At 26.3% G+C, this 13,470-nt stretch overlaps 2 protein-coding genes across 2 annotated transcripts in view; one reads left to right on the top strand and one right to left on the bottom strand.

Moving 5' to 3' along the window:
* LOC107449920 (eukaryotic translation initiation factor 2 subunit 2) overlaps positions 1-785 on the bottom strand; it is a 6,068-nt gene extending 5,283 nt beyond the window's left edge. Inside the window, exon 1 of the mRNA XM_016065597.3 lies at positions 612-785. The gene's annotated coding sequence lies outside the window, so the exon portion shown is untranslated. The remainder of the gene's footprint in view (positions 1-611) is intronic.
* A 1,474-nt stretch (positions 786-2,259) lies between these two features.
* LOC107449921 (uncharacterized) overlaps positions 2,260-13,470 on the top strand; it is a 41,837-nt gene continuing 30,626 nt past the window's right edge. The window contains exon 1 of the mRNA XM_043049314.2: positions 2,260-2,411. Within this exon, the coding sequence (XP_042905248.1) occupies positions 2,341-2,411 (71 nt within the window). The 5' untranslated portion in view covers positions 2,260-2,340. The remainder of the gene's footprint in view (positions 2,412-13,470) is intronic.

Raw genomic sequence — 13,470 nt, 5'->3', positions numbered from 1 at the left:
TATATATATATATAACTATTGTTTTAAACAACGCATTCTAACTGATATAAATTATCAAGGAAACCTTTAAAATTTATTTTAACGGTTACAGTTTTTTTAAAATTACCTGAAATATATATTTACTAAAAAGAAAATAAAGGAATAAGAGAATCAGAAATTTAAATTGAAGTTAATGCATGGGGTGTAAATAAATAATTTTATGTGAAAAAAAATCAATAGATCAAAATCTAAAAGAATCCATTATATGAAAAGTGTAAAAATATATTAATAGTAGTATGCGCACTCGAAAATTATCAATAAGTTTTTAAATAAAACCAATCAATATATTAAAGTTTCATCGTTAAAAAACCCTTAGTTCGGAAATAAACGTAATTTTATCAATAAATTTCTACATAAAACCAATTAATTTATTAAAGTTTCATTGTTAAAAACGTGTAACTTTGAAATAAACATCATCGCGAACTATTCTAAGGATGGGAATACAAGTCAATACATATTTTCATACAACTCTTCAAGAAATTCTCATAACAAATTAAAAAATATGCATTTAATAAAAAAAAACATTTAAATAAAATACGTTAGTATTTTAGTACAAGGCAAGAAACACTTACTTCAGTTGTAGAAAACAATACTTGTAAAATTTATTTTGGCTTCTCAAACTCTCAGCAAAAAGTGCTATTAAAGTATAAATAGAATAACAGTATCCAAATAGTCGTTCATAAGCAAAAACATAACTGAGTATAAATAGAGGATTTCATTAAAGCATTTTAGAAGATTACAATCGATAGCTGATGCAAAACCTAAGCAACCGTATGATGCAATATCTGATGAAATTCTCTTATCTATTGTGAAAAGTTTCGCGATGTAAAAAAGAATATGAGTAGGATTATGATTATTAACCTAGTGAAAAATAAGTAAAATTTTTTATGCAATTATTATTTTTCATAAATTTAGGGGGTAAAGGATAATCTAAAATATAGAAGTACAGAATACACTGTAAAAAAGTCCGGATCAAATTACAGTATCGGCACTCATCCTTAAAATTCCATTTTTACCGTAAACTATTATATCGTAATTTGGACAGTAATATTTATTTATTTAAAGTGATTCAGTGATTTTATTGTAATTATTATTGTAAAAATTATGGTAGGTTAAATTTTTTGTTACGCAAAAATAGAGAGTACCAATATTTTTTACCATAATTCCGTAAATTGATCCGGAATTTTTGCATTGTACGCATCAACTTATTTTAAAAATTAGGGTTTCAACGTCATTCGCATAATTTTATAAAAGTAGTTTAATATCATCGAAACAAAAGAAGTTCTGCTAGCAGCTATATTTACTTTTCGTTTTTCAAAAATAAATTAATAACTCAGGGTGCCGGTACTTTACGCCTTAAAATCCATTTTTACTGGAAATGTTACGGGACAAAAAATCTGATATTCCTACAATAACAATTACCGTAAAATCACTGAATCACTCTATTTAAATAAATATTTCTGTAAAAATTACGGTGTATTATTTTACGGTAAATGGATTTCATAGATGGTGCATAATAAAGTGCCGGTACCTTATATCGTAATTTATATAAGCACATCAAAATGGGTATGTTTAATGTAAAAGATTGTTTTTGCCTACACTTTAATCTTAGCATAAATAATATGATCAGTTTTAAGTACGCTTGTATGATTTTTATTTCAAATTAGGCAGTTGTAAATAAAATAAAGCAAAATATTATTAGTTTATCCTTTAAATAAATTGTTAATAAAATTGTTCGAATGCAACTTTTTTTTTCGTTCTGAAAATATCATTTAACTGTTTCTTTTATTAAGTTTTCCAATTAATATAGCTAAAATAATTTAATTATGTTTTATTTAATATTATTTGCCGCACTTTTCGGTGGCTTTATGTTATTGAAGTAAGCTGAACTAGTTTTTTGCTAATCGTCTGATTTAAAATATAATTAAATTTAAAATATAACATAAAATGAGAAATTTTTTTCAAAAGAATAAGAATGTTTTTTTAAAAAAAAAAGGTAGAAATAATATTTCTTTTTTTATAAAATGTTTTTCCATGCAGCTTTTGAAAATTAAAACACAAAACAATCCATTTTCCTAACGCAACCCATCTCCCCCCTCTGGTATGAAAACAAAACTAAACAACAAACAAGCCGCCTTTCGAAACCAAAACAATTTTCTAATCTGGTTTGATTGCGCCATCTGCCGACGATGAAGGTAACTATCTTATCAAGTATGAATGAAGTGAAGAATTCATCATGTTCACCTTCGAACTTCAGTTGGCAGGTTGTATTGTAGAAGTTGTGTGTGATCAGATGGGCCGATGGGGATTGTATTGTCGTGTGGAGGTGGTAGGTTTCGGTTTAACAACAAAAAGGATAAACAATGGTTCAGGTAGGATGATAGATATTACAATTTTTCAATTCTCGTACATATAAATTCGATTTTATTTTTCTTTCGAAAATTTTTTATGACGGGTTTTTTTTTTTTTTTAAACTCTTAGTGAAATCATCAAATTCTTAACTATATTTAAAAAAGTTCAGTGTCTATTAAAAAAACAAAAAATCTATCTAGATTTTATGAAAATTATGGTCATTAAGCTTTTTATTATTCAGTTACGTTCTTAAAATCTAAAATAATTGTTCTTTTTAAAGAAATGGCATTTTTAAAATTTTTCAGAAAGTAAGGACATCTATTTTATCTTCTTACATAGACAAGAAATTGACTTGGTTCATTTTTATATTTCATTTCATTTTAATTATTGACTGATGATATTATTAATGATTATTAATGATTAACTGATTAATTATTAATGATTAACTGATTAATTATTAATGATTAACTGATTATTCCATTTATAATTATTAACAAAATTTAAATTATATGTATTTAGTATTATGTAAAGTTAGATTATTGTATTATATGTAAATTTAAATATAAATTTAATTTAAATTATTTTAATGATTAATTTTCCTTTTAAAAATTTAAAGTTTTTCCGAGTCATATTATAAATTATTTTTGAAATAAGTTACATTCAACTCCGCAAAGTGCTTTTGAAAATTTTTTATTGGGGTATTTCATTATTAAATGTCTTAAAAAATGCTGTTATTTATAATATATTTTTTAAATTCTATATAAAATATTTCTTCCTTTTTTCAACTTATATAAAAACTACTAAAATAATTAAAATAGAACCTTATTTAAATTCTTTTACAAGGTAGTATATTATTATTTTTCTCCATATTGCTATAATAATATTATATGATTTATCTTATTATAAATCATATAATAATATGATTAATATGATAATTATTTATAATTATTAATTTATATATATTATTAATTTATTTGCTTTATAAATTCTTTTTATGCATATGATATTAGTAATAAAACAATTTTGTTTACCAGGGCAATGTGAAATAAATGAATTTATTTTCTTTATTAAATTATAATAAAATTATACAAGAAAAAAAGAATAGAAATACAATTACAGATTCATTTTGTTTGCTTTAATCAAATATGGTTTTGATGGTTTGAAATATGATATGAGTAAGAAAGAATATGTTAAATACATATTCTTTCTTAAATAACAACTATTTTTAATCTTACGATTGTTCAACTTATGTTATGTGCTACCGATTAAAAGAATAATCGCGAATTCAAGAGGATTGAGCAACATTTTAATGTTTAGACAATATTACAGGGCAAACACTTTATAAAAGAGTTTAAACCAATACAACATAATGCGAAACTGCGAACTTACTCGTAGATTTATAAAATTCTATTATATTGCAAATATTTATTTAAATCACACAATTATGCAAATGACACATAGATTTTATATTACTTTTTGTCAATTATTAAAAATTATATATAAATGATTGCTTATTGAATTCACTAAAATTGTCTTGTAAACCATAAAAAGCAACATAATTGCTATAAAGCTTCAAATAGAAAATTTCAGATGGAAATTTTTACTCTTCTTTTTTCGACAAGAAATAATTTATCAGAAATGTGATATAATGAATGAATGTGATAGAAATGTGATATAGTGAATGAATGTGATAGAAATGTGATATAATGAATGAATGTGATAGAAATGTGATATAATGAATGAGATGAAACAATTTAATATCTATTAGAAAGAATTATGCTTGAGAATAATATTAAACGTTGCTTTAGGATTTCCATCAAAGTTTCTGTTTACGAAAATGCTCTAAGGTGTATTTTTACCAAAGTTAAAACCATAATTCAATATGTTTTTTTAGTTGTACATTCGTCTAAAATATCTTTACATCTATCATTTAAATTTAAAATTCAGGGATATATTTTATAAAAACGATTTTGTACTGTAAAACGACAAAAATCGCCAAGGAAAAAAAAACTTTTTGCTTATCACAAATCTTCCATTAATCTTATTATCAATCTGCCTAAAATATGTTTAGCAGCAAATTAGCGGGAAAACCGCAAAAGGTAGTTATTAGAATCATTTTAAGTTAAAAAAAGCTTTAAGTTATCGCTAAAAGTACCTTGAAAGCAAAACAAGCTTATAGATTTTATTCAAATTAGTTTCTAAAGAATAAAAAAAAAGGGTTTTCATACGTAGGGCTTGGGGCAATACAATAATTAACCACATTTTGAAATTGTTCGAGGACGTTTTTGGAAAGAAAAAAACACCACAATTTTCATGAAGATAACAGGATGTTTCTGATTATTACACTGTTACCTAGGGGAAACTTGGCTAACTTGTGAAGTAATTATCTGGAAGAAACATTTAGGATCAGTTTGGTGTAAAATATATATTGTTAAAAATATAATGTATATACAATAAAGTGTGTCTAAAATATATACACTGTATTGTCTTAAAATCAACATCTTTATTGTTTGTCTAAGACTAAGGAATAGGTAACTATATTTAGGCTTGATTTCGAAAGATTAGATAATATTAACTATCAATTAATCTCTTTAAAAAACTTTTCACACTTTGTAAAAATGCACCTTAATTTTTTTTTCCATCTTAAGAGCAGATCATGATATTGGACTTAATTTTCTAAGATAATAATTCCAAGTCAGGTAGAGAGATGATTTTCATTTGTGGTGTCAGTGTTTTTATTTGATATTGCTGCGGTTTCATAAATTTGACAAAACATTTTCGCTTCGCTTTTTGTTAAACTTTCGAGTTTATTTAGTGAAAAATATATCGTTAAAATAAAAACAAAACCACTCATTATGAGATTGCAGTTAAAAACATAAAATAAAGAAAGTCGCAACAAAATTCGACTTACAACTTTCTGACATATTTTTGCCAAAACTTGCATTTTCCCAAATGATCAACCGAAACTCCAGTTTATTCCCTATATGAAAAAAACTGATCTCTTATTTATTCACTCATTTCTTATGCATAATGCACGAAAATTTTAAATGACCAAAAACTTGACTCAAAGCACCCTTTTTCCCAGATTACGAAAGCTATAATATTTCCTTAATAGCACTCGCTTTAAAATAAATTGCGTACGTAAAATATTTTATCTTGGGACATTAATGCATTAAAGTTGATTAAATTTAAAACTCGATTAAATTGGATCGAATCGATACCAGAAAACATTTTATACCTCGTGATTCCCTGTTTTAGTATCGATCGATATTTTTGGTGTTTTTCCTTTTGCAATTTTAGTTTGTTTTTTTCCCCTCTTTCTTTGCTATAAAAGCCTCTTTTATGTATTAGTTCCGTTATTTAATTATTTTGCTTTTAAATTGGTCATAGTCCACAGCAATTTTTTTTAAAAATAATCTTAGCATAATATAATAGTAAAATAAAGCTTTATATTTTAAGTTGAATTTCGATTGTCTTATTTCGTATTTTATTTTGTTGTAATGTTAGCCACTTGTATTAATCGCTATTTATTTTATATGGTTACCTCATGCAATAATAATATAAAACATCCTGTATTTATTTTATTATGATGAAGGAAAAAAAAAGAACTTTTGATTTATGGTCACATTTTTATGTAATAAAAAGACTCCACTCCCTGCTCGTTACGTTCACCGATTCCCTGATTTCTTTTCATTCATCCTTCATTTTTTTTAAGGTGACATTTTTCAAAAAAGTAGAAATCAATATGGAAATAAATATATAATAATTTAATTGGGTATAATATGAAAAAGCACAACTACTTCCACTTACTAGGAATAACATTTACCTTTTAGTTTAATTAATAAACTGAGTTTTAAATATGCTTACTAAATTCATAAACTTCGGTAAAACAACAATATAAATTATTTCCAAAGGAACTAGAGTAATACAATTCCAACCTGGCGAGTAGCGACTTATAACAAGACACTTCGTTTGATGCTTTTACTTGTTGCTAGAAATCAGGTTCGCAGAAAATGCTGTTTACTAGTTAAATTTAGTAGGAATAACACGATCTGTGACGTAGGCTATAGTATACCCAATTCCATGCAAGTTCACTTTGTTAATACAATCGCAATGAAATGAATATTTGACAAAATTACCTTGACCAGCGGATAATATGACGAAATAATGTTACTAATAATCGAAATAGATTGTAATTGCTCTAAAAACTGGAGAAAAAAAAAGATTTTGCTATTTGACAGTCTTTTTAAAGAAATAGTTTCTCCCATTTCATTCATTTGGGTTGGAAGAAACGAGCAGGACGATTCGTTCCATGCTTTTTTCTGCGGTTCATCCACGGTTAGAGAAACTCACCATCCCTTATTATAACGTAATTTAAAATTAATTTAATATATTTGAACTTTTTTATACATAAATTTGCTTGAAAAAAAGAGTACAGAAAATTATTGTAATTGCAGAAAATTGATGTTAAGGAAAAATTATTTATAAATTATCTTTTGATTCATAAACTCCAAAAGCAAATTTATTTCTCTACGTAGCGTTGCAAAGTGAATTAAGAAGTCACCAATGAATTGAATGTAAACTAAAAAGGTGCCAATGAATTTAATGTATCATAATTTGTAATTTTCTAGTAGCATCAGAAGTCTTTCTGAAATATTATGTTTTTATATGACCGAGCATGCGTGTGAGATATAGATATATAAATCATTTTCTATAATAGTTTTGCACAATTTCAATAATTCGAACAAATTTATCGGTATCGGTTCATAAAATATAATTTAATATAAAATACTTTTAATTATAATCATACACAGAAAATAAATAAAAATATATAATTTTCAAGTGATATTTAGTTAATACTAATATTAATACTTTCCTTGGAAACATTGAAAATTTTAATAAAAAGTATGTCGGAATTAATCTCTCTCTCTCAGAAAAAAGAAAAAAAAATATAGATTTTAAACATTTGGTTTTAAATCTGGTATTAAACATTGATCTGGTTGAACTATCATTAAATATTTCAGTTATCTTTCTGACTGCATTGATCATGCTAGAAGTAAGTCTCTTTAAAAGCTAAACCTTATCCCATTTGGTTGCAAAAGTCTTCAATCCAGACAGCTTGATCACAAATCATGCTCTGGCTGTTTCAAATTTGAATAATAATGCAGTCATTGATGGCAAATGTAGAAATCAAATGAAACATTAAGAAAATTGTTCTATTGCCAGTGAGAACAAAATTAGAACACATTTTCTTCAACGGTACAATTAGCTCTTCATTAATAATGAACGATTTAAACAATTTTCCAAAAAATTAATTAAATAACTAAAATAAACCAAATAAAATAACTTATTATTTTGACAACTTTAAAAATTAAAATGATTTGTTCTGACTTTGTATTTTTCGAAGTTTTCTAGAAAATTTCTTTTTATACTAACACAGAAACTGGTAAGTTCAATAACCATTGTAAAAGGTTACTGTCCTGTTCCTCTCGTAAATCTCTATTAAAAATATACGTTGGATACTAAAACTTCGAAAAAGAATTTATTTTAAATAAAGTTCCGTAAAAAAAAAGACTCCATTTCTATGATGCTGCGAGCATTTCAAACAAAAGGCTTTAAGTCACGATGATAACCATTTTGTTGCCATATTCCGGTCGTTTCCTCTTTGTTTATTCTAGACTTCTCTTAACATTATCTCAGTGCATATCCTTCTATTAAAAAATCATTTGATCGCAATCCATGCTGTAATTTATCCATCAAAATAAAATATTTATTAACTTTTTCTTCACATCGTAATCAACTCTTACTGTCAACATGGAATAAAGTATGAGAGGAACTCGGAAGCCATTACGCTTTCACGTCACGCAAACGATTTTAAAATAACGACTTGTAATAAAATTACATCATCGTTTTCTATCAGAAGTGCATTTCAATTTTGGAAATTTTTGTTTATCTCTGCGAGTAGTAATTTAAAAGAAAGGTGACACTTAATATTTCATAATTTAAATTAAAAAGGTAGCCAAAAATTATTTTATGAGCAAACAAATGATTTGAAATTTGTTTATTTACAGTTCATCACAGTTACAGCTCTTCACATCTGAATCAGTTGTAACTGTCGACATGAAGTAAATAATGTGTGGAACTCTGAAGCCATTACGTTTTCAAGTCACGTAAACGATTTAAAAGAGAAAAAAAACTGATTTGATAAAATATAAAATCGTTTCCTATCAGAATAGAACTTCAAATTGGAAAAGTTTTGCTTTTCCATCTGAGTAGTAGTTTTTTAAAATAAAAAACGGGATACTTAAAATTTAATAAATTAAATTGAAAAAAGTAATTAGAAATTATTTTTAGAATAAACAGATTATTTAAAACATATTTTTTTATTTATTATTGTTATTCTCATTTCACGATTATATCACAATTGTTAAATAATGAGAAGTAATCTTTGATTCTTCCAATTCGCCTCGGGTCTAGATGAGACATCGTTAAATATTGGCAAGCGTGTTAATTTAAACAAAATTTGTCAATAAATACAAATAATATTAAGAGATTTAATGAAATCCCTTTGATGCCAGTTAATTTTCAGTATGCTGTGTCCAGATGCTTGTAAAGCTTAATGGTTGGTTGGTTGGTGTCGTATCCTCTATAGAATCATATTTCATGGTGTGCTTGAATAGTTTTTGTTATTTCTANCAATAAATACAAATAATATTAAGAGATTTAATGAAATCCCTTTGATGCTAGTTAATTTTCAGTATGCTGTGTCGAGATGCTTGTATAGCTTAATACTTTATACTTTTAAGATCGCGAATCTTCAAATCAATCAAAATCTAGGAATTACTTTTTTCATGAAACTTTTTCCTCTCATTAATCCGCTGTTATTGAATCTTATCCTTGTAGAATGCGTGCTTTGTATATTACTTAGAACCTTTTTAATATTCTCAGCCCTATAATTAAATGAAATTTTGAATAAATGGAGGAAAAATTACATTTACCAAAGGTTTTTCACTTTTTGAACTGAATAATTACAAGAATAGAAATATTTACATTTTTAGTGAAAAACAGCTGGAAGTTATCCGCAGCTGTGAGAGCGGACAATGAACTTTTTTTCCCTCGTCAAATCTCCAAGGATTTGTTTATTATTTCATTTTCTATTGTTATCTGAAACTTATTCTTCATTATTCCGTATTTTTTCCTAATTTTTGTGATTGCAGGTGAACAATAAATTAAATTATTTCCTACAGTATGTTTAATACGCTGCTTAAGCCTAAATCCAGGCTTAACTCTGAGAATTAGAATACATCTTGATGTTAAATGAATAGTTAGTAATTTGAAAAATTGAGTTTTGCAATAGCTTAAACCGATAAAAAATTTAAATATTTATATTTTGTTCATTTCCTTGAAACATTATCATAAGGAAGGCTGTTTTTAATTATCACTATTATTTCACTAAAGAATTTCGCTTTTTTTTATAACGGATGTACCAGCTGTTCTTTTTCATGAACACCCATGTAAAACTTTTGTTTTCTTTACCTCCAAAAATATTTATAATTTGAGTGGGATAGAATTTTTGTTCAGAAGCATACAAACTAAACAAACTTACTAATGGTAGACACAAACAAAAATAGGCGCGGCTTTAAAACTCCAATTTATCGAACAAAGATAGGGTCAAGGTTTTGCAGGATGTTTGTTTTGTAATAGCATCGTTTGATGGTCGCCAGATTTAGTTTTTTCTATTTTTTTTTGAAGTGCACTAACAGTGAAGCTACTTCTTGATTTGTTTAAAGATTTATTCGGTAAAATTCTTCAGTTGAACGATTCGTACTTTAGAAATCAATGAAAAGGGCAAGAGAACTCGAGAACTAACATCAGTTTTTTAGATATACTTAGAGGCTGGTTGGAAAATCATTTATTTGATGTTTGTTCAGCAAATATTCTAATGGTTTCAGAGTGTTGAGAAATTAAACGCTCTGTAAAATAATTGCGGAGTTGATTGAGTTTTTTTCTCCATTTTCATTGAAAGTCTTTCAACGTGAATTCTACGTTTATTTCTTTACTGCTTATAAATTTCGTTTATTTTTTGAAAGCTGAAATGGTAATCTTTTATTTCAATTGTTTTTTAATAGATCTAGAAAAATGTTTCGCCTAGCAAAATATATCGCTAGGGTCAACATAAAAATAATGTGAGTAGGTACATTATTAAAATGTAATCAAAAGATTAAAATTTTAATTGTTACTAACGTGTGTCTGAGAACAGCAGGTTAAAATTAATTTAAAACGTTAAAGTTATTATTCATAAAAGTTGCATGACGTACATTTTTAAAAAGTATGAAAAGTATTTGAAAAGTACGTATGAAAAATAATTCATACAATGGAAATGGTTTCGTTTTTTAAAGTTCTTGAATTTTCGAAGACTCTTGCAAAAAATTAAATAAAAACTATCTACGGGGTTTTATACTGGTAGAATCACTGCATAGTTTGCATAAAGTTTTTTCGGGTGTTTTTTTTCTGAGTAGCATTATAAATTTTATTTTTATTTAAATCTCAAAAAATTGACATCGACTAAATGAAGGTATTATATGATTATCTATTATGCTATAAAAATACTTGCAGACTAATATTGTTTATGAATGGTGTAAATTGACTACTTGATTATTTGATACTTAAAGATTTTTTTTTCTATGGGAAAATATAACAACTTTCCCTATTTCTACTTTTAGGGAATCCCCTTTATTAAACACTTTTTTTCTCAATAAAATAAAAACAAATCTTGCAAATGCTTAAAAGCGTAAAGAGTTTCGTAGACAAAAATAGGCTGTACAGTTTGTTGATATTCGGAAAATCAAATCAAAACGCAGAAGCGATTTTGACGAATGAGTCATATTTGCAATACCTGTCATTGTGAATATTTACATTAAACAATCGTGCCCAGAATTCCTTTTCTCTAAAGTATTTTTCGAGTATTATTAAAGTTATGACGTTAAAAAACCAATGTAATCAGCTGTTAGAAAGTAAATAGGTTTATGAGGTAAAATTTATATTGTATTGTTTGTTAAAGCAGTTGTTGCGATTGCGTGAAGCAGAAAAAAATTTCTTTCATTTACATGCCCTCGCGCAAAAGTAATATGAATTAAAAATATTTGGAGGAAAACTTTTTATGCTTTATTGAGAAATTTGTGTTTTTTTTTTGTTTGTTTACAGTTCGTTTTTTTTTTACGAAATTAAATTGAAGTAATGAAAAATTTCTAGAAAAAATTTTGATTTACTGACGGCACTAATTTTAAATTACGATGTTTTTTGAATTTAAGCATTAAATACAGTTTTATTTATATTTTAAATAAGCAACAACGGCTTATTGGACTTTTTAATAGCTACATAGTGCTGGAAAAGTTTTACATTCGTTTTCTATAAGAAAAGTACAAATTGAATGCAAGAATTGATGTATATTGCACTAATTTATAAGAAGTTAGGAGGTTGAATTGTTATTTTCTACAAAATCACAAACTCCCACTCATTTTAAATTGCACAAATGAACTTTTGGTGACAAAAAAAAGGATTTTAAAATATTTTAGAAGAGAGTCTACGAGCTTTGTCTGCTGTTTGTCATGAAATAAAATGTGGTTCCTTGCTATTGTTTTTAACCTTTGCTTTCACTTAAAACTATAAATAAAATGATATTTAAAAATTTCAATTAAAGTTCAATTAAAGATATTAAATTTTATCGAAAATAATAAAAATGGAGGAAAATTGCAATGAAAGATAATAAAAGGTAATTGTAGTAAAAGAAAATTGAGTAAATGTTTCGTAAGAACATAAATTTGTATTGGAATTTACGAATTAGTAATTCTTTTCGAATGAAAATTTGGATGAAAATTTTCTTAATTGTAACCACAATCAGGCTTTTTAAATTTGATTGAAATTCGTAACGCAATTTAAAATTAAATGAAAGAAAAGGTTTAACAGTGCTTACTAAATTGTTCTTTGGAATTACATAAAAATTATAGAATTAAACAAATTTTACAGTAAATAAAAACTTTATAAATAGTAGGAAAACTGTAAAACTCTCAAACAATCTGATAAAATAAACTAAAAAGGTGGTGCACCATTCCTCCACCTCACCTTTGATGAAAGGGCTGCAAATTTCAGCGTCTAATAACTACCTGTGTAAAATTGAAGTTGAGATTAGTCAAGTGCATGCTGACAGGCCAATTAGCAAAGAGTGTGAAGGAAATTTGCAGTCTAGCTCATCTCAGCAAAATCAATGTATAGTTTAATCATAATATTGGTACTTAGAACTAAATTATCGTATCATAATTTTTGTTTTTTATTGCATGAGATTTTTTCAAACGGATTTTGGATACTTTATCATCGTTGATTTTAAATTTACGATCGGCTTCTCGCTTCAATAATTTTTTTATAAATGACATTTGTCTATTTTTTGTCGAAATGTACAAGTTTAAAAGCGTTATATATAATAGAGGTTCCCATAAATGTTGCGACGAACTTCTGGGAGAGTTAGTGCAACATCAGGATTAAAACTGTATTGAAACCCATGCCCAGAAACGTCGTCATTCGCGGGTGTTACTCTTATGAACTGTTTCATCGCGTGCTTCTGAACAGGATATAATGGAGAAGTATTCATAGCTCCGATTTATTTTTACAAAAAATAGACTGAAAATGTCATTTTTTAAAAAAAAAAATTGTTGCTTCAGGAGGCAAAACTAGTTTCAGATTCAAAATCTTCGCACCTGAATTAGGCAAGATCAAGTGTATAGAAGAAAAAAAATTTTTTTTTCCAGTTTTATCAATGGCAGAAAAATCGCAAGTCTTGTACTTTTGTCTTTATTTTACCATATATTTGAATCTTTACATTTTGCAATGAGAAAAAATTATATTTAGCCACTAATATAATTATATAAAGTATAAAATATTTTTTTTTATTAAAGTATAGATAGGGCACTAATCCCTTATGTTTTTAATACTATTTTCTACGTCTTTTTGCTAGCATGCTGCAATCATTAATATTTGCTTTTCTATCTTTTTTTTTGTTGCTGGAAATTGTTACTTTTTGTTAAC

The sequence above is a fragment of the Parasteatoda tepidariorum genome, chromosome 3 (genome assembly GCF_043381705.1).
Source record: "Parasteatoda tepidariorum isolate YZ-2023 chromosome 3, CAS_Ptep_4.0, whole genome shotgun sequence".
In the NCBI taxonomy this organism is placed as follows: domain Eukaryota; kingdom Metazoa; phylum Arthropoda; class Arachnida; order Araneae; family Theridiidae; genus Parasteatoda; species Parasteatoda tepidariorum.
Note: the sequence above shows the minus strand (reverse complement) of the source record. Positions and strands in the feature narration are given on the sequence as shown.